At 38.7% G+C, this 21,533-nt stretch overlaps 1 protein-coding gene across 3 annotated transcripts in view; it reads right to left on the bottom strand.

Moving 5' to 3' along the window:
- Positions 1-802: 802 nt before the first annotated feature.
- Positions 803-21,533, bottom strand: part of FGF14 (fibroblast growth factor 14) — a 569,134-nt gene continuing 548,403 nt past the window's right edge. For 2 of the 3 annotated variants that reach the window (XM_081082495.1, XM_081082493.1), the window contains exons 4-5: positions 7,189-7,387; positions 803-2,939 (exon numbers count right to left, since the gene is read on the bottom strand). In XM_081082495.1, coding sequence (XP_080938621.1) covers positions 2,803-2,939; positions 7,189-7,387 — 336 coding nt within the window. In that variant the 3' untranslated portion in view covers positions 803-2,802. The remainder of the gene's footprint in view (positions 2,940-7,188; positions 7,388-21,533) is intronic. The other variant, XM_081082494.1, reaches the window with a different exon arrangement.

Raw genomic sequence — 21,533 nt, 5'->3', positions numbered from 1 at the left:
AGGGGGAAATTGAGTTTACCAACTTATTTACATGACATGTCTATATTTGTGGGTGATGCAATGCCATTTCATTACATAAAGTTGTTTGATGTTTTATAATATACCTTCTTATAAATATTTTATTCAGTGTGTTGTATTGGTGAATATAACAAATGATATTAAACACAGAAACTGTACAAAGCAGACACACTCTCTGTATGTAAATTGAGAAATACATACTAACAGTTCTTGATATCCAGGCCCTATTACATGCAGTCCATCCGTGCTGCCCTTGTCCTGTGCAACAGATGAGACCAGACACAAAGAAAGTGATCAGACTAATTTACAAATAACAAAGACCCCTCTGCAATATGTCTAAACATATTTTGGAAGAAAGTATTTTGACATCCATTCATAGGGATAAAGGCCCATATAGACAACTCATATAAAAAACAAAACAGGTGTGTACATAAATCTCAGTTATTTAGAAAATAAATATTGTCTTAATTTTAACCGTTACACAGGCTTGCAGGGGAAATGAAACCATCAAATGAGGTCTGATTACCAAAAGCAAATTGGTGGGGTTGCTTGATGTGTGTGTTGGGGTGGGGTGGGGTAGGGTAAGCCCATCTAATTGGAATTTTAAGTTAAATTACTCATAGTTTGCCACATGTTATGAATTATATGTATTCCCTAAATAATTAGTTAATGAAATTCATCTAATATCTTTTAACTTATCCTGTTAAAAAAAATAGGCATTAAAATGGTGTAACAAGAAATCAAGAATGGTCTAAGGAACCATTTTTTTTTGTATTTGTATTTTAGCATAATCAACAATAAATCTACTCAAACATTATGCTAACTTTTTATTTTATTAAAATGGAATCCGATATGAAAATGAAATAAGCATAAACAGTTAAATTTATACTAAATCTTTAATAAGCTAAGCAGGACAATATTTTAAAATGCTGGGCAAGGGCTGTCATGGAGACTTAGAAAAGCAGTGACAAAATAATTTCCCAGTAAATACAGTGCAAATGTGGGTAAATGGCGACTGGGCCATCCTCCTACATGGAAATAATAACAAGAGGCCAGGATAATGATCCCACATATAGTTTTCTATAAATGAGGTTCAGTTTGGTCTCCATTAACTCTTCCAAGAACAAAACATTGAATTTTATTAAGTGTACACAGAGTTAACAAATATATTTCCAAACAGTTTAGTATTAAACATTTTGAAACTCTTTATATCCAATATTGAACATTTTGCGTAGTTTCTTCACTGTGTAGACAATATTCGCGGCCTTTCTTGGTAGTTGTCTTCCCTAAGCTCAGAGTTATTTAAAAGGAAATTAAGAAAGCAAATAAAACAAAAGCAAATCGGTTGAACGGACCGAAAACCTGATGTTTGAACGTGTTGGTTTGCCTTTAATGTGATCTAGAACAATTCAAGAGACTGCATTCTGAGATCGTGGCAAGGCACCCCTCTATCCCGGCCCTTGGGCAACTTGGGCCCCAAGAAGCTGAGTTAGAGGTATGGACTGGTGAAATACACAGTACCTGACTCAGCATGCTGAGCTAAAAAAAAAATATTATTTCCTAATGTGTCCAGTTTAAAAACGTGTCATTAAACACCAAAAATATTAAAGTCTAAGTTATAACTAAGGTTTGCTTTGCTGCTTCAGAAAAGAACACAACAGCCGCCTTGCCCATGCTCTGCTGAGTATGAGTGGAATGCAGCCAAAACCCGGATGGCAATAAGTTCGGTTCATTAAAAATAGGAAGGATTATATCTGAAATGGATTTAGGTAGCGCACTCTTGTAGGTTGTAATTATTGTGTGTTTTTTTTTCTCTTTTTCCAAATAATGAGGATTAGTAGATGAAAAAAAATGAACCTTAATCAGGCCTACAAGGCCTACAGAGTTCTTTGGACCCACTTTCTCAAAAACCAGTGGGTCTTGCTCGCTGGGCAAGGCAAATGTTACCATTACCAGTAAGCTTGTGATATGTATAAAACACACACACACACACACACACAAAGAAACTAGAGGGGGGTGTCAAACACATATCGGAGAGAACTTCCCACGGACTGTGTTTGACCCACTTCTCACCCCGGCAACGCCGACCTCAGGAGCACAGTACCTGCCACTGAACAGAGCGTATATGTGTGTTTAATTGATAGTGTGAGCCAGAGACAACACTCTTAATCTTTATGATGCATTTTGTAATAATAGGTTTAGAAGGCTTCCTGATTCCCTGATCGCTCTCCGAACTAAGCCAACTGCAACGTGTAAGATTTGGAGGAGCACAATCCCTGCAAAAGGTCACGGACAGTGGAGCGAGCAGCCCTGTAAAAACGGGAAGAAGAGAAATCCATAATAGCACAGGTTTACAGCTTCTAACTAGAAATTACTCAATAGTATTTGTGTGCTACAAAAGTGAACTTAAACACATGGATTTTGCTGAAACAGGACTGAAAAAGGATTATGGGTAGCTGTCAGCAGGCAAGGTATCGAGTGTACTTGTGAAGTATGTCATTCACATGAAGTGTCACAGTCACAGAAAAGATATTAAAAAGGCATTCCATATCTGGTAGGGCATTCCATGGTCTGAGTTTAGCTGGTTGTCCAGGTGTCTTCTTGTTGTAGGAGGCGCAACAGGTGGAGATTTATCCTCTTGCAACCAAGAAGTTCGAGACAGCAGCGAGCAAGCATCCGCTTACTTCCAGCTGCTCCTCGGCCACGGGAGCAGAAATGTCTGGCAAGGATAAATCACTCAGCTGTGCTCGGGACCAGTAAGTCACAACACCTGTGAGGGTCTGGCTATGTCGTCTTACTTTTGTTGACTGGTTTGCCTCCATTCATTATTGCAGACGCACTTGTGCTTTTACTTGGCGTCACCCCAGCCTTCGGGACCGTTTCTCCAACGTCATGCAAAGACGGTTCTCGGTACATGGCAACTAATGACAGGAAGGAGGGCACGAAGAAAAGAGGAAAAGGAAGCGTTACCAAGTTCAGTTCAAGAATCAGTACACGCACACACCACAGCAGTCTGCCCTGTCCTTGTTTCCCTGAAGCAAAGCAATGCCAGTGAGAGGGATACCTGTTTTAAAGCAGTCATTACCCGTCCCCAAATAGAAGATATTACTACCTTCACATTCTCTGGCTTATATAACTAAAACATGTACATAGGTGTGCATGGATGTGTGTCCAGGAAAGAAGGTTTAAATGGGAGACATAGCCTCTTTGAGGGCCTAAGATATGAAACACACACACACACACACACACACACACACACACACACGATGTACAGTAGGAGAATGGCAAGCTTAAATCTAATTCTCTTTGCATAGCAAGGAAAATTCAAACTTCCCTCACACTGCACACTGTCAACACTTGAACCACTCATTCCTATTCATCTTGTCAAGTGTTTACACCCTAGATCAGTGATGGCAAACCTTTTGAGCTCGGCGTTTCAGCATTTTGAAAAACCCTAACTTAACTCTGGTGTTGTGTCACATATAGAAATTATTTGATATTTGCAACCATAGTAAAACAAAGATTTATATTTTTGATATTTAGTTTAGATATTTAAATGCCATTTAACAAAGAAAAATCAACCAAAAAAATGAGTGTCATAGGTTCGCCATCACTGCACTAGATCATTAAGTTACTTTTCTCTCAAGTGGTTCAAAAGCAACATAGTCACACTAGTGTCAACATCCAAGCTATACAAAACAATAACAAAGAACTCACTTTCCCTAATCAGGGCCTTCAAAGGTCATTGTTTATATTTTCTCTCTCGGGATAATGAAAAGAGACCCTTAAATAACTGAAGGCAACTGCGTGGCATTTTCTATTTTTATGCCTCATTTTCTAATATATTATTAAACATCTAATAAGTGATGTCATGCAAGGCAGAAGCACAAAATGGTAAGAGAGCAAGTGGGACTGACATCTGGTAAGCTCTGAGAAATTGCCTGAATAGTGTCTGGCTACACAGTTAATCACAAGAGTTCATGTGGCTTTTTGGAAAATGATTATCAGGAATCCTGGGGGAAATATTTAAGAACGACTGATTCTTGGGGAAAACTAGGTGAGTTAAAATCATCTGCCATCAGAAACAGTGTATTAGATCTACCCAGCCTGCTTTTTTCGGCTTTTGAGAGTTTATGATGCAGCAGGTCCTAGAATAATGTAATTTGGTTCCAGTTCATTTCATTATAATGTTGATGGGAAAAAATTGATTCCCAGCTGGGACTACTATCTGTGTGGAGTGTGCACATTCTCCCCATGCCTGTGTGGGTTTTCTCTGGGGCTCCGGTTCCTCCTGCATCCCAAAGAGGTGCACATGAGGTAGGCTGGCATGGCTACACAGTCCCAGTCTGAGGGAGTGGAGGTGGGTGTGAGAACTCCTGTGATGAAGGGGTGGGTCCCAACTTGGGCACTGAGCTGCAGGGATAGGCTCCGTCATCCTTGACCCTGAACTGGAATAAGTGGGTTGGAAAAGAATTTTCTTGTTTTTATTCATCTTTCTTAAATGTATGTATAGCTCACATTTATTTCATTGTTTAATCTTAAAAGTGTAATGGGTGTTTATTTAGAAGTTTGGTGATATTTTTGCGACCAGAAATATGCAGTGGGAACTTAACTCTTGTTTATACCGATTATCTTAAAATTGGTTTCATTAAACACGTTTTGCTTAAAATTTCAGTTTCCAAAAACTTATAGATAACATTAAGTGTGGTCTTACTGTACTTTATGAAGAGACCTTATGTTTAGTTAGGAAGAACTACCACATACATTCTCCATGTTCAAGGTGGTAGAATTTTACCTTTTGCACCAATGAATCATGTGATTTTTTAGTAGCACACATATTTCAAAGTGCTGGTGTACATCAGACCTATATTAAATGACTCAGCAAGTTGGTAAAGGGGATTCATCCACAGTCCTTGAAGCACTTTCCAATTGCTTACCAATTCAGTTAGGAGACAACAGCTCAGAGCATTAACCTTGATTGTCTAGTATGAAACTGTATAAGAGACATGAATTCTCCAGAGCAGTAATGATTAATTAAGTAGCTAATTTGTCCTAACATTCCAATGATATAATTTATATGCTGTATGGGTCTTGAAAGCTTGAAATTAATTTCCTCTATTAACTGCACTGTGTGATAACCTCTGTCACTCCAATACACCCTCGTTTATTTTAGAGTACTTCTATCTGCTAATTATTTGAAAATACTATTTCTCTCTTCTTCATATATACATATAAACAACACATGCACACAACAATAGTTCAGTGTGTGATTGAAATACAAGTGATATTATTACACCACACCTTTAGACTCTCAAGATATTTCTTGTTGGTTATACAAAAGATCTGGTTTCTAGAGTTTGCTTCAGGTAAGAGAAACATAAGGACTTTTTTGGTTTTCATTACATTTATGCAGCTAAGAAACAAATTTTTAGAAATTTAGTCAATTCTTAACTGTCCATATTAAAAAGTTAACATAAGGAGACAAATCGAGAAAGTGAACAAATAAAAATTTCTTTAGAGCTTCCATTGACAGTCTTTAAATTTTTCACTTGCTTTTAAATATTGGTAAGTCTGATGGTTTCAAAATTCATTTAAAAGAATAAAGCAAACCTGCCAGTGTGGCTCAGTGGTTGGGCTTGAACTATGAACCTGGAGCTCATGGTTTGATTCACCGTCAGGGCTCAAGGCCAGGTTGCAGGTCCATCCCCAGTGGGGGTCATGCAGGAGGCAGCCAATCAATGATTCTCTCTCATCATTAATGTTTCTGTCTCTCTCTCCCTCTCCTTTCCCCTCTGAAATCAATAAAAATATTTTAAAAATAAAAGATTGAAGCAAATCATAGAGATGTTATTTTAGAACAACAGAGAAACCCTCTAATTCCTTATTTACCCTCTAATTTGTACTATGATTTATCATATACTAGTAATGAGAATAATTTACTAATTTTTCAGACTCTGGAACAATTTTTCTTTTCCTAGATAGGTCCTGCTGGTTAATCATTTGGGTTTAAATGACTTGTTCTCGAGGCAAATTTAGTTAAGGGTGATAGGAAGTCAACATCATTGAAATTATAAAGATGGTATTAATCAACAAGAGTAGTTTTCCAAACGTAGGCAAACTGAAAGCTAATTATACATTGACATATAATAAATATTTAACTTTCAATATTTCAAATTATCTTATTCCTATGTAAAAAATATAGATTATGAAACCAATGTGGATTTTTTTCTTTATGATTAAGGCTTTCCTGTAGGAATAAAGAATAAACAGAAAATCAAACCTTCTAAACTAGTTTAAAGTATTTATTTAGTTATTGTAGATCTAATTTTCTGTGAAAAGTAAACAAAAGTATTTAAATAGAAAACACTTGTGAAAAGCCTCGATATCAATTTTTTGTACTTCTCAAATAAATTTATATAGATAAAAATAAATGACACTTCTAACAGAATCCTTGATGAAAAAGGTGCAGATATTTCTGATTAATTAACAAAAGTTTATAGCTTACCTCTGAGAATCTGATAAAAGTAAATGCCTTCACTGTTTACAGGAGAATGTAAAAGAAGGTAACACCACAACTAAGGATACTAAACAATTATGCAGCTTGGAAGGAAGATATGTAAATCAATAAGTTCTTTAAAGGACAAGTTATTGACTCTTCATTTTCTGTATTTATAATAATTAATTCACAAGAATATGGTTTTACTTTAATCTAGATAACATAAAAATGGGCAAGTGTATTTATTCTGTAATACTCAAAACTAAGTTTTTCTAATATGCCTATTATCACAGTCACAGACTTGTAATGTTATTACAAATTTTTAAAATGTTAAAGTTAATTAAAATTTTCTAGGGACAGAGAGGATTTGAGACTTTAGAAGTATCAGAGATAGGGTTTTGCTGGAATTTTTTAAATTAATGGATTATGTATGTGTATACATTCTATCAATATGTGTATATATGTATCTACATACACATACAGACACAGATATACCTATACACAATAAAGTGTACAACTCTTAAATCTACAACTTAAGTAGACACCTGTGCAACCACCATACAAGTCAAAATAAAGAGCATTTCCCAAGGGTTCCTGTGGCCACAGCAGAGCTATCAATGTAAAGAATAAATGTGTACTAAATCTGATAAGTATAAGACACACAGAACACTCACCTTCCAATGGCTTGGGTAGAAAATGAGCTGCTGGTTTCGTTTTCTTTACTCTGTTTCCTTTCATAGCTTGCCCTTCTTTATTCAAACCCAAAAACCAGGCTCTACCAGATTCTTGTTGTCTGTACAGCATGGACGAGTAGATGACATAATAGTTTTCAAAAACAGATTCTTTAAACTTGCATTCAGGGGTAAAAAGTTCCTGCCAAGAGAAAAGGAAGAAAAGAAAGTTAGAGGAAGGAACGGGGGTTTCACGGTGGTTTCTCTTCTCTTCTCCTGCAGTTTGTCCACCACGTTGAAGGAGTCAGCTCTGGGGCAGGGATGGCCAGACGCACCTCTTCCTACATGCATGACTTATCCATACACTTTTCCCAATATGCAATACACAATGAATTGAGAAGCTGCTGTTATCAAGAATATATTTATAGACAAAAGTACAAGTGTTCTTTAGTAAGAAAATAGAAGGCATAATCAAACTCAAAATCTTTTAAACAAAAAGACAATGCAATCAGTGTATAACTAGAAAGAAGACCACAACACAGTATCATATCCACAATACACTAAACAAATAGCAAATACCAGGTATATATTTCAGGTGTTTGTAATCCATAGGGACAGTATATGATACCCTAACAGTGGCCAGTTGTTCATTAGATCACTGATAATATAGGGTGATACATTTTACCAACAAAGAAACAAATGGAAACCCCAAACTAAAATCATAACAATCAGCTGGCACACCAACTAGCTCCTAGAGCTGAGTCCAGGTGTGCTGGCTGGTCATAGTGACAGAGATGAAAATAATGACCCAATTCCATGGTTTGGAGCTACATTGGAGAAAAATATCCAAAGGTGCCCTAACTGAAAACAATGAGTTAAATGCTATAACTCTCAATGCCATGATCTATATTGACTGATGAGTAGCACAAAGCTTTACTATTTTATGATTATCATTAATAACACAAATACCCATAGATGACTTTTACATACTTCTGAGATTTAACCTACAAAGACATTTCTGATAGACCTCTATTAAAATTAATTTAAAAATTCAACCTCTGTAGTTGTAGGCCTGGAAAGTCACTTAACTTGTTTTTATGGCTATTTTAAATAGGCTGAACACTGTGCTAATATATATATATATATATATATATATATATATATATATATATATTTGCAAAAGAGAGTTTTATTGTCATTACATTTTTTTAAAATATCACTGTACTTGGAAAAATTTTTACCTTAATAGGTTTTCATGACTACAGAAGAAAAAAACTAACTTTCATTTTTCTTTTAAAAAGTAATTTTCTATACACATTCTAAAAAAAAACATCCTTTCAGTCTAAAAATTAAAACTTTTAAGAGTTAAAAGTTATGTAACCATAATAAGGTATGTGACATTATTGCCAGTAGAAACTTTACTTCAATATTTCCCAGGAGAGTATGAATTATCAACTAGTATCTCTTGCAGGTTATAATTTATTCAGAGTAACCCATAACTCTAACTAATTCACTGGAAGCAAATAGTTTGCCAAGAGGAAGATGCTTTTCATGACAAAAATGGAAAATCCAATGATTACTTTGATGATATCAGAATAGCCAAAAGGTAGGCTTAGCCTCCTTCTAAAGGAATTATGTAGACCTTCACTTCTTCTAGATCAGTGGTTCTCAACCTGTGGGTCGCGACCCTTTTGGTGGTCGAACGACCCTTTCACAGGGGTCGCCTAAGACCATCCTGCATGTCAGATATTTACATTACAATTCATAACAGTAGCAACATTTCAGTTATGAAGTAGCAACGAAAGTAATTTTATGGTTGGGTTACAACATGAGGAACTGTATTTAAAGGGCCAGAAGGTTGAGAACCACTATTCTAGATGATTCCACCTCAGGCTTGATGATGATCCTGTTGAAATAAATGTTCTTGCCTTCTACTAAGTTCTATTTCTCCAAATACACTCTTATTAGATCTCTCACTAATAAATAACAGTCTCTCCCAGTCAATATCCAGACCCGCCTCCGAGGAAAGACTAGCAAAAGGGTGCTTGTTCATACATTTGTGGTGAGGAAATAAAATGAAACACTGTAAATCTGGCTTATCCTCAAAAAGACTAATAAATATAATATCCTAGAGGTTCAGTGCACAGATTCATGCACCAGTGGGGTCCCTCAGCCTGGACTGTGCCCTCTCACAATCTGGGACCCCTAGAGGATGTCAGAGTGCCAGTTTGGGCACGATCCCCTGTGGCAGTCTGACATCCCCCAAAGGATGTAGCAGTGCGGGAAGTGGCAAGAGGTTGGGGAGGAGCCCAAGCTGGGGCCAGGCACGGCTCATGCTCATCCCAGCCCCACTCTGCCTGCTGCTGCCACCACCCCTGCTGCTCGGTAGCGCTGCTGCAGAGGCAGGAGAGGCTTTCGCAGCTGCAGCTGCGCTCATCAGCCATGAGCCTGGCTTCTGGCTGGTGGTGCTCCCGCTGTGGGAGTGCACTAACCACCAGGGGGCAGCTCCTGCATTGAGCATCTGCCCCCTGGTGATCAGTGTACATCATAGCTACCAGCCGGTCATCCGGTTGTTCGGTCACTTAGGCTTTTATATATATACTAGAGGCCCGGTGCACAAAAATTTGTGCACTCGGGGGGGAAGGGGGGTCCCTCAGCCCGGCCTGTGCCCTCTCGCAGTCTGGGACCCCTCAGGAGATAACGACCTGCTGGCTTAGGCCTGCTCCCGGGTGGCAGAGGGCAGGCCTAATCCCTAGGTGCAGCCCCTGGTTGGGCTCAGAGCAGGGCCTATTGGGGAATTGGGGCACCGCCCCCTGTCATGCACAGAGCAGGGCAGATTGGGAGGTTGCGATGCCACCCTCAGTCATGCTCAGGGTAGGGCCAATTGGGGGGTTGGGGCACTGTCCCGTCACGCTCAAGGCAGGGTTGATGGGGAGGTTGCGGTGCCACCCCATCAGGCACAGAGCAGGGCCAATCAGGGGATTGGGGAGCTCCCCCCTGTCATGCACAGAGCAGGGCCCATCAAGGGGTTGAGGAGCTCCTCCCTGTCATGCACAGAGCAGGGCCCATCAGGGGTTGGGAAGCTCCCCCATCACGCACAGAGCAGGGCGAATCAGGGGGTTGGGGCACCGCCACTCTCACACTCAGGGCAGGGCCGATGGGGAGGTTATGGCTCTACCCCGTCACACACAGAGCAGGGCCCGTGGGGTGGGGGGGTTGGGGCGCCGCACCCTGTCACACACAGAGCCGCAGGGCGATCAGGAGGTTGGGGAGCTACCCCCTATCAGGCACAGATCAGGGCCGATCAGGGGGTTGGGGCGCCTTCCCCTGTCAGGAACAGAGCAGGGCGGATAGGGAGGTTGTGGCCCCGCCCCGTGTCACACACAGAGCCGCAGGGCGATCAGGGGGTTTGGGCGCTGCCCCCTGTCATGCTGATCCCGGTGCTGGGAGACCTCGAGGCTCCGCTGATCCCGGTGCTGGGAGGCATATTACCCTTTTACTATATAGAATAGAGGCCTGGTGCACGGGTGGGGGCTGGCTGGTTTGCCCTGAAGGGTGTCCCAGATCAGGGTGGGGGTCCCCACTGGGGTGCCTGGCCAGGCTGGGACGGAAGCTCCCAACTGTTCCTTTTTTTCTTTTTCTTTTTTTATTCTGAGCCAGCTTTAGCTCTGAGGCTCCAGCTCTTAGTCCTCCACTCCTGAAAGCAGGTATCTGGTTTGTTTAGGTTCTACAATCGAAACTCTGTATCAACTCCAGGTCTGAGATCCTGGCTAGCTGAAAGCTGGTTTCTGGGGTTTTGTTTAGCTTCTATTTTTGTAACTATGTTTCAAACTGCCAGCTCAGAGGCTGGCAGCGGCAGGTGGGGAATGTTGGAGTCCTCCGTCACTGAAGCAAGCAAGCCTAATGTTAGTTTCAAGCTGCCTGCTGTCGGCCACCATCTTAGCTGGCAGTTAATTTGCATATCTCGCTGATTAGCCAATGGGAAGGGTAGCGGTCGTACGCCAATTACCATGTTTCTCTTTTATTAGATACTATTGGTTGAAAGTGCATCTTCTAGGACAAACAAAAGAGATTTATCTTTTTATTGAGATATACCAAGGCATACAAGCATATTACTTATATTACTTATTAGTTAAAACTTATCTCAAATCCAGCTGAAGTGGGATTGGTAAAAGCTGATGCAAGCTGAGGTCATTCAGGGATCAGAGGAGCTGGCACCTGCCTTCTGGGAAACCAGCTCTTTGCCCAAAGCCTGGCTCAACTTATTGATAGGATCATTGACGACTGGCTTTTATCTAGAGAAACCAGGGCCTCCAGCTTTGGAAATTCAGATCCGTAGGGTAGTCAACCCTTAGTCTTATCTGATTCCTCCCTGCCATAATGTAAGAAACATGGAGGATAATGCTTGCATTACCATCAGCAAATTGGAAATGTATTGTCTTCACTCTAAGTTGACTACGTTGAATATGAAAGAGAAGGAACACAGTTGATGTGGAAGAAATCACTCTTTCTCTGAGTATACCCTAACGACATCTGACACTAAGTCTTTTTACTAGTAGATAAAATATTGCATCTTAATATTCTCAGGTAGCCAATTCCACATCCCCTTTCTGTGAGCTGTACCAGAGGCTTCATAGATAGGTGATTCTTTCTGTCTCCTACAACAAGAGCCATTCCTTTAGTTGCTTGTGATGGTGGAGACTGGTCAGTATATTTTCAGTCTTCTTTATTCTTGGTTAAATAACTAATATATGCACAAATGTACTACATTCAAAGACACTATAACCTAATACATTTTGTTAGAGTTCTCTAGGCTTTTCAAGAAATCAATCTGCTCATCAATTATTGGAGCACAGAAGGAATCCCTGCATTCCCAGAAGTACTTAATGAAAATTAAGATTAGTTATTATTTATTAGGTGTCATAAGGGACAAATATACATAAATGGGAGGCAGTAAAGTGACTATGAACACCATCTGTGCAGCCAGATCTCCTGGGGCTCAACCTTGGCCCCACTTCTTGCCAGCTGTGTCCTTTGGGAAATTACTGAATCTCTGGCCTTCAGTTTCTGCCTCTCTAAAAAAAGTACAAAACCATAGGATAATAGAATGGTTTGGAGGATTGAGTGAATTAATATATGTTATATATTTAGAAGAGAATATGGTGTATAGTATGTACTGACTACTTAATTTAAAAAAAATATTCCCCATCACTTATAATCTAAAATATATTATTTCAATTATATCAATATTTCAGCAAATGAAAATTTAGGTAAATAATTAGCCAATGAGCCCAATTGGGCTCAGTATCAGATACACCAAAATAAACATATACAAAGCAAACAAGATTCTTCACTAGAAGAATTTTGTTAAAAGTCTTGTGATGAGAAAATGACAGTACAGTGTAATATCTGCTGTGATAGACTTACCTTCAAAATGCTAGAAGGATGGTAGGTGTAATAAGCATTGTGAAGGACGGTGGTGGGCAATGCCATGGTACATTTGAAGAACTATAATTAATCGATTACTATGGCTTTGTGGGGGCAGCACTGGATAGGAAGATGGGTTGGATAAATGTGACAAAGGATCTTGGACACTCTGATAAACAGACTAGATTTCTTAGAAGCAAGAGATAGATGTGAAGAGTTCTTAAATAAGCAAGGGAATAATGGCATAGAATAATTAGAAATTACTTAATCTCTGGCCTTCAGTTTCTGCCTCTCTAAAAAGTGTACAAAATCATAGGATAATAGAGTGGTTGGGAGGATTGAGTGAATTAATACCTCCTATATAATAAAAGCCTAATATGCTAAGTGTCCGGTGGTCCGGTCATCCCTTCAACCAATCAAAGCATAATATGCTAATGATATGTTAAGGCCACTCAACTGCTGCCTATGATGTGCACTGACCACCAGGGGGCAGTCATTCAACTGGTCAACCAGTCACTATGATGTGTACTGACCACCAGGGGGCAGTCATTCAACTGGTCAACCAGTCACTATGACATGCACTGACCACCAGGGGTCAGATACTCTGACAGGTAGGTTAGCTTGCTGCTGGGGTCCAGCTGGTCGGGACTGAGTGAGATGGGCCAGACACGCTCTGGAGCCCTCCTGCGGTCCCTCCCTGGCTGGCCAACTTCCCGTAATCCTCCCTGGTCCCAATCATGCACCAGTGGGGTCCCTTGGCCTAGCCTGTGCCCTCTGGCAATCTGGGACCCTTTGGGGGATGTCGGAGAGCCAGTTTCAGCCCAACCCCATAGGCCAGGCCAAGGGACCCCACGGGTGCACAAATTTGTGCACAGAGCCTCTAGTGTTATACATCTAGAAGAGAATGTGGTATACAGTAAGTACTCACTACTTATTCTAAAAAAAAATCCCCATTTATTTTATAAATACAAATCTGTTGTTAATTTGGAGGGTGACTTTGAAAAGTTAGTGTACATATCACTTACATACTGATGTATTGAAGCCCGATCTCTTGCAAAATGGACTTGAAAATTGTAGAACATGTTAATGTGTGTGCTCATTTTAGTAATTAGTATTAATGCAATATTCAAGGATGCATAAAGTAAGGGAGAAATACCACCAGAATTATGGCATGTTATAAATTGAGTTCTGAACTTCCTTGTAGCCAAAACAAAAAGAAAGTGGCTATAGCCCTAACCGGTTTGGGTCAGTGGATAGAGCATCACCTGCGAACTGAAGGGTCCCAGGTTTGATTCTGGTCAAGGGCATGTACCTTGGTTGCAGGCACATCCCCAGTAGGGGGTGTGCAGGAGGCAGCTGATTGATGTTTCTCTCTCATCAATGTTTCTAACTTTCTATCCCTCTCCCTTCCTCTCTGTAAAAAATCAATAAAATATATATTTTTAAAAATGGCTATAGGTTATAAAAATTATGGAAAAGAGAAAATCTTTTCTTTTTCTTGGCACAACTTCCAAAAGGCATTCCTTGCAAGAGAAAAGTGATATTCACCAACATAAACAAAAAGATGCTCTTGACAGTAATTGTACAACTAATGACTTTAGTGTTGTGTTTGAGTCCTACAATATGCTCTAGAAAGATAGATGAAGTGAAAAGTCCCTAGGTAGGACATGACATAATGGTAATTGATGAAACCCCCAGGAATCATGTACAGAGCAGGAGCCATAAACTCAAATGCCTATACTGTCCAGGAAGATACAAGAGTGGAAGCAAGCTGGTATAATCAGAATACCCTTCTGAGGATAAATGTCCCCTTACTCAGGCTTGGAAGAAGAGACAGAGAAAATAGTAGAAATAATGGTTCTTACTTGAAAATAAAAACTTTAGATCTTCAATAGAACTGATTTTTTTAAAGGAAGTGTGAAATCCAGATTTCTAGATAGCATCTCCTTTCAAGGGTGACAACTATTTCTTGGTTCTTGTTTTTGTTCTTCAATAAAGCATGGACCAGGGGCCTGAGATGGGGCTCAGGCGCCTCCAGCTGAGACCTCCAATGTAGAGTGGCAAGAAAAGTACTAAAAGAAGAAGGAACCCCAGGTGGCTTGGCATCACTGTATCTCCAACCTCACTTGTGGTTTTTATACTTGGAGTAATATCATGATTGTGCCAGTGAAACACCCCAAAACAGGCAGTAATAACAAGAGACTGCTTATTTAAATGTAAGCTTTACATATACACTCTTCAAAACTGCCGAAGATAAATAGATACAAAGTGTGATGTATCCTTTTCTCATCTTGCCTGTCTATATTTAGAACCACCAACACCAAAACAACCAAGTCAACAACAGTTGAGTTCCAGCAGGAGCTTAAATATTAATTTGTATCTCTGCCAAACTAAATCATCAAACCATAGAATAGGAAAACATAACCACCAAACAAAAATTTCATATCTCCTTTTCTGTTGTGGTTGTTTTCGAAATGAAAGCACCATCTGTGGTGTACGTACTTTGTTAACAGTAGTAGCAGAATTCCTCTTCTAAGGGAAATGTTTTTGTTTAGGAAAACACCCTGATGAGCCATTATCATGTACACAGCTAGGCTTCTGGGTTCAGGATAGAAGGAGAGGGCGGCGGGAAGAGAAGGCCCAAGTTCCTTAATTTATAACCAAGGAATCAGCCAGAAGCCTGGATAATTAAGCATAACCATCACCAAAGAACTTGAGAATGTTAGGGGTTGGCAAACTGCAGTCCATGGGCCAAATGCAGCTGCTGTCTGTTTTTGTAAATTCACACCAGAAAGTTCAGAAATGAGTTGTTGAGACAGAGACTGTATGGCCTGCAAAGCCGAAAATGGTTACTGTATGATCCTTTGCCAAAAATTTTTGCCAGCCCTGTTGTAAGATAAATTTTGAGGGTTTCAAACCAAGGTAATCGGGGAGGGGTTGTTACTCTGATTTCAAAATTCCTAAGGTGCTAAGAACCCCCAGATTAAACTTGGATTGCAAGTTTATTTTCATGTATAAATATGCATTCAATTTGAATCAGAATTTTCATTAGAGTTTCATCCCTGGAAAAGCCTTTACAGTATGTTATGAGCCTGGGCTAATGGTAAGAATATGGAAGTGACATCCCATAAATTCCATTTATGTAGTTCCTGCATCATCTTTGGTATAATCTGTGACTAAATAAAAATAAAAACTATGTTTGGTTAATGTATGCCTGTGTACCTAGCACCAGCACCAGCTCCACTGTTTGAAAGGGAAAATTTCAGAGTTATCAAAAAATTCAGTTCTTTTTCATCATTAGTAATGACCCCGAACCTGGACTTCTTATGAATATTGCTCTCCAGGCTTAAATTGAGAAGTTCTTAGAGAATAACAAGTCACAAAGTTGTTTTTTTTTTGCAAATATTACATAAGATAATAGAGGTGGGAAATGATTTGTAAAATATAAGTTGAGTTGGAAACTATATTTATAAACTATGACTAAATCAAAAAGTACCAATTGAATGTTGTTCCAGGGTGGTAGTTATTCAGTTTTTCTTGACAGGTTTCAGCTTAAATAGCCATATCTTTAAGTGTGAATCCCAATGATCCACTTAACCCACATTCCCAGTTTTTCTACTTTTTGGAGATGTAGTCTATTAGAGTATATCCTGAAATCAGCAGAGATTTATGCTTCTTTCCCTCATTTTTATAGTTTTTAAATCAATCATGTCCTTTAATGATATTGTTCTGACACTACTCAGGCCCTTCAAAAACTGCAGAGCATTCTTAAGATTACATATAAAGGGAAAAAAATTCTGACCTTTTAGCAGATTTTATACTTATAAACTTTGAAACAAAGAAGGATTTGTACTTAATACTCAAAAGTAGAAAATTTAGGTTTGCTTATCTGAAATTCTACATAATCAAATATTTATAATATTGAACTGTAACTAATCCCTACAAGGAGAAAAATAGCAAATTGTTTGTGAATATACTTCAATCTAAAGTATAATTATATATATATAGATTTTATTTAATTATAGGAGCCAGTAATTTTAATTATATATCCACTAGTTTCTACTTTATCCTTAAAGGGCCAGAAATTGTTACTTTAGTAGTTTCTAGAGGAAACAAGATTTTAAATGAACATGTTATGGGTTTATTTGTTTTTTGCCAATAAAGATATGATTTGACATTTATAGAAGTTATACATGTATAAAGCTACACATATGTATCTTTAGACATTATTTTATGTATAAAATATATATTTTTAATTTATTATATGATATTTATATATCTTTTTTTCTTATGACTTATTGACATGACTTTTAAAATTATGGCAAGAACATTATTTATTATAAGGATTAAATATTAAACAATTAATTACTTTAATTTATTTAATATAAAATGTATTTTTATAGATTTTAATACATATTATATAGACACAAATATATAAAAATCTTTACATATACATAATGACTTGCTCCCAGGTATGACTGACAGACAAGTACCTTCCCTATTTCACCCAGACTTGGCTGGGCATGAGTCCATTCTCCCCCGTTAGTCCCTGCCCCCAGCAATCTGCGGGGCAGAGATGGGTGGCTACCTGGGGATGTTAAACTGCAGCTTCCTGGCAAAGCTGCACAATGACATGCCTATAATATTTGGCCTTCCCTTTGCTCCTTCCCTGTTGTTATTAACTAAATTAAATTATAATGGTATCATATTATTGGTAGGCGGCCTCCGACATAGCCCACACTGGGGATTGAGCTTGCAATCCTGGCATGTGCCCTGACTGGGAATCGAACTGTGACCTCCTGGTTCATGGGTCCATGCTCAACCACTGAGCTACACTAGCTGGGCACTCATTGAGCTATATTTTAATAATATTCCTATAAATCTATATACTTCTCTCAGGCCTATTTCTACAGGCATTTTCAAGCTTTTCTATTTGTCTTTCCTTAAATCCCATTCTATCCTTTCTTTAAACCCCATTCTAAATTAGACTTTAAACTTTTTTTTTGTATTAAGCTTATGTGTTATAGATGTTTCCTAAGAAAACCAACCCAGCCAAAAACATGTACTTATATAAATAAAAACTTAACCAAATAAAACAGATCAAAAGTACCTATTTATCCAACCTCTAAAATGCAAGCTTCCATAGAAAATGAAAGAAGCTAGATAAAATAGACCCCATAGTACTCCTAAAATACAATAGTCATTGAATACTATTTCCTTGTTGGGAGCTTTATTGTTTTCAAAGACTATTCACATGTTTTGATTGATTCAATAATGCTATAAAAATGCTTTCAGAAGAAAAATACCATTGCCCCATGTCACAGATGATGACTTTCAGTCTCAGGGGGAACAAGTCCTAAGAAGCAATGGATTAAGAATTTTTTTTTAATGCATGTGATATTTTTACCTACACCATGCTGCTACTTAGCACATATTTATGAGTTATAACACTGTTGAAAATATGGACCACATGTAAAAGGTTTATTTCCCCCCCCCCCCCCAAGCAGCAAAGAAATCATCTTACTGGAATAAGGGAAAAGTCAGTATCTGATAAGAATCATTAAGGCTAAATGTGTGGAACACGGAGAAGCAGCCCATGAGGTGCTAAAATTAACACCTCAGGGTTGTATTCTCTCGATTTTGCTTTATTAGCTAGAAACACATTGGCTATGATTTCTGGTAACAACTTGTTCGATAATTCCAAAGGTTAACCCAAAAGGACAAACATTGACCACTGAATCCAGAGGCCAACAAAGTAAGAAAGGAGGTCATAGCAATACCTTCTAAGGAGGAGAGAAACATGTCACACTGTTGGCTAAGGAACTCTGATTAGGTGAAGCTAAAGCCCCTAATGTTCATTTCTGCTATGGACTGCATTCTCCCTAACTTAGCCCTGAATTATTTTAATGTTATATTATGAAATATTATAGCATTGATGAAGATATTGTCTCACTGCATAGGTTATTCATTGAGAATGTTCACTATGAAATAGGTAGAATTATTTTATTTAAAAATAAAAAGACTGGTTTTAAAAAAAGACTATTACAAATAAACTTCCTGCCCCAGAAATTAGATAATTTTATAAATATTATGAGTAAATGGAAACAATTTTCTACTTATTCTATAAGCAATGGAGTCTAAAATTCATGCAATCATTTATCTAATAAATATTTAGCAAACTTCTAGTATTTGACAGTACTGTTCTTTTTGTAAAAAAAAATGAATCTATTGAGGTGACATTGGTTAATAAATTATATAGGTTTAAGGTGTACAGGTCTATAACACAGCATCTGTGTTATAGAACACTGTATTGTGTGTTTAACCCCGCCTCCCCCCCCGAGTCATGTCTCTTTCCATCACCATTTATCCTTTTACCCTCTCCTGCCTCCCCCACCTCCATTCCACTCTGGTAATGACCATACTGTTGTCTGTCTATGAGTTTTTCCCTAATCCCTTCACTTTTTTCACCCAGCCTTCCACTCCCTCTGAGAGGTATGATCTGTTTCTGTCTTGTTTGTTACTTTATTCTGTTCCCTAGATTCCACATATAAGTGAAATCATATGGTATTTGTCTTTCTCTTACTTGCTTATTTCACTTAGCATAATACTCTCTAGATCCATCCATGCTGTCAAAAAAGCTATCATTTCCTTATTTTTTATGGCTGAGTAGTAGTCTATTGTGTAAATGTACCACAGCTTTTTTATCCACTTATCTACTCGTGGGCACTTGGGCTGCTTCCAAATCTGAGCTATTGAAAATAACATTGCAATGAACATAGAGGTGCTATATTCTTTCTAATTAGTGTTCTGGGTTTCGTCCGATAAATTAACGGAAGAAATAAGGCAGTTCTATTTTCAATTCATTGAGGTAACTCCATTGTCCATCACTGTTCTTAATTTTGAGATATAATAATGAGAAAAAATTGATATAGTCTGCGTTCTCTTGGAGTATACAGTGGGAGAGACAGATGTTTACATTAATGATCATATCATTACAAAATAGGACAAGTTCTTACATGGAGAGAATGATTTCTATGAGAAAACACAACAAACAAACGTGACCAAATCCGGGTTGGTAAGGAAAAATATTAAACTCTGATATGAGATCTGAAGCATTAGTATGAGTTAACTAAGCTTAGAGTATGAAGAAGAATATTCCTTGAAAGATAATATTTCTTGCAAAGTCCCTGGGGAAGGATCAGGCACAGATCATTTGAGGGACAAAAAGGAAACAATGAAATTGGAATGCAAATGTGAAGGAGAGAGAGATAGGAGTAGAGATCTAGGTGTTAGGTATGAGCTAAGCCAGGATGTCATGTTAAAAGGCTTTGGTCTTTTTAAAGGCAATGGGAAGACATCAAAAGTTTTTATGCAACAGCATGTAATAATCAGGTAGGCATTTGGAAAGACCACTCTGCCTATAGTATAAAGAAGGGAGAGTCAGTTTGGATCCAAGAATGCTGTAATTACTGCAGTGCCAGGCCAGGGCATTGGCAGTGGTGATGGAGAAAAAAAGGGCAGAATGGGGAAACATTTATTTATATATATATATTATTGATTTTTTTACAGAGAGGAAGGGAGAGGGATGGAGAGTTAGAAACATCGATGAGAGAGAAACATTAATCAGCTGCCTCCTGCACACCCCCACACTGGGGATGTGCCCACAACCAAGGCACATGCCCTTGACTGGAATCAAACATGGGACCCTTCAGTCCGCAGGCCGATGCTCTATCCGCTGAGCCAAACCAGTCAGGGCAGAATGGGAAAACATTTAGGAGGTCAAGTAGTCACTGCTATGTGATTGTACATCGCAGCTAGGGAGAAGGAATGTCAAGCACGATGTGTAGGTTTCTTGCTTGTAAAACTGGATGATATTTGGTATGTGTTCACTGCTGTTTCTGAAAGGTCAAATACTGCACTTCTGTATTCTTGGGCAAAATAAGCTTATGTGTATAACATACATTTACACAGTGCTTTCTGTCCTTTTATAAAATACTAGAGGCCTGGTGCACGAATTTGTGCACGGGTGGAGTCCAGCCAGCCCGGCCCTGATGGGGGCTTATCAGGGCTGGGCCGGCAGCGGGGAGGGGCCGAGGCAGGTCTGCCAGCCCTGTCCCCGATAGGGGTGGTGGGGGGACAATCCCCTGGCCAGGGGAGGGGCTACAGGAGGTTGTGGGGGAGCGATCGGGGTCCAAATCGGGCCGGTGGCCACCACAGCACCCGTCATAGTGACCAGTCATTCTGGTCATTCTGGTGTTCCGGTCGCTTGGCTTTTATATATATAGATTATTTTCAAATATCCATGGGGTAATTTTCCACACTGTCGTATTTCAATTTTATGCTGAAGTAGCCTGTTATGTGTGTATTTTCAATTCCAGATTACTTTTACAAAATATATTTATTCTTAGAACAAAAACAAATCACAGTTGAGGAATTATTATTAGTTGCAGAGCAAATAAAGTTGGAGGAGAAAAAAACTGGAATTTGATGGAAATAGTTCCTTAAATTCCTTATAGTTTTTTGTTGTTGTTGTTTAAGTCCCAATTAGTAAACAAAGCGGTTCCCTTATCACCACTAAAACACCAGAGGATGATGGCCAGTATAAACTTCCCCACTGAGGGCAGAATGTTGCAAAAGGAAAACTTATAAGTGTACTACAATAGGAAACTATTCTATTCCCAGTCAGTTCAGTTAAATACGTAAGAATGACCCACAAACATTGTCAAAAGAAGTAAATTTTGTGACATTTTTAGAATAATATGAAACACAGTTATTCTTACTGATGCCAGAGCAAGAGTTGAGAGGTGGGCTCCTGTTTGTTTCCTTAATACATGTTATTTGTCCATCACTTATGAATTTATCTGGCCCTTTAAAAATAATTTTCACTTTCACATTGTATTATTATAAAACATCACAAATTC

This window comes from Myotis nattereri, assembly GCF_964212035.1.
Source record: "Myotis nattereri genome assembly, chromosome: 2".
NCBI lineage: Eukaryota > Metazoa > Chordata > Mammalia > Chiroptera > Vespertilionidae > Myotis > Myotis nattereri.
This window is presented reverse-complemented; position numbering and strand designations above follow the sequence as displayed.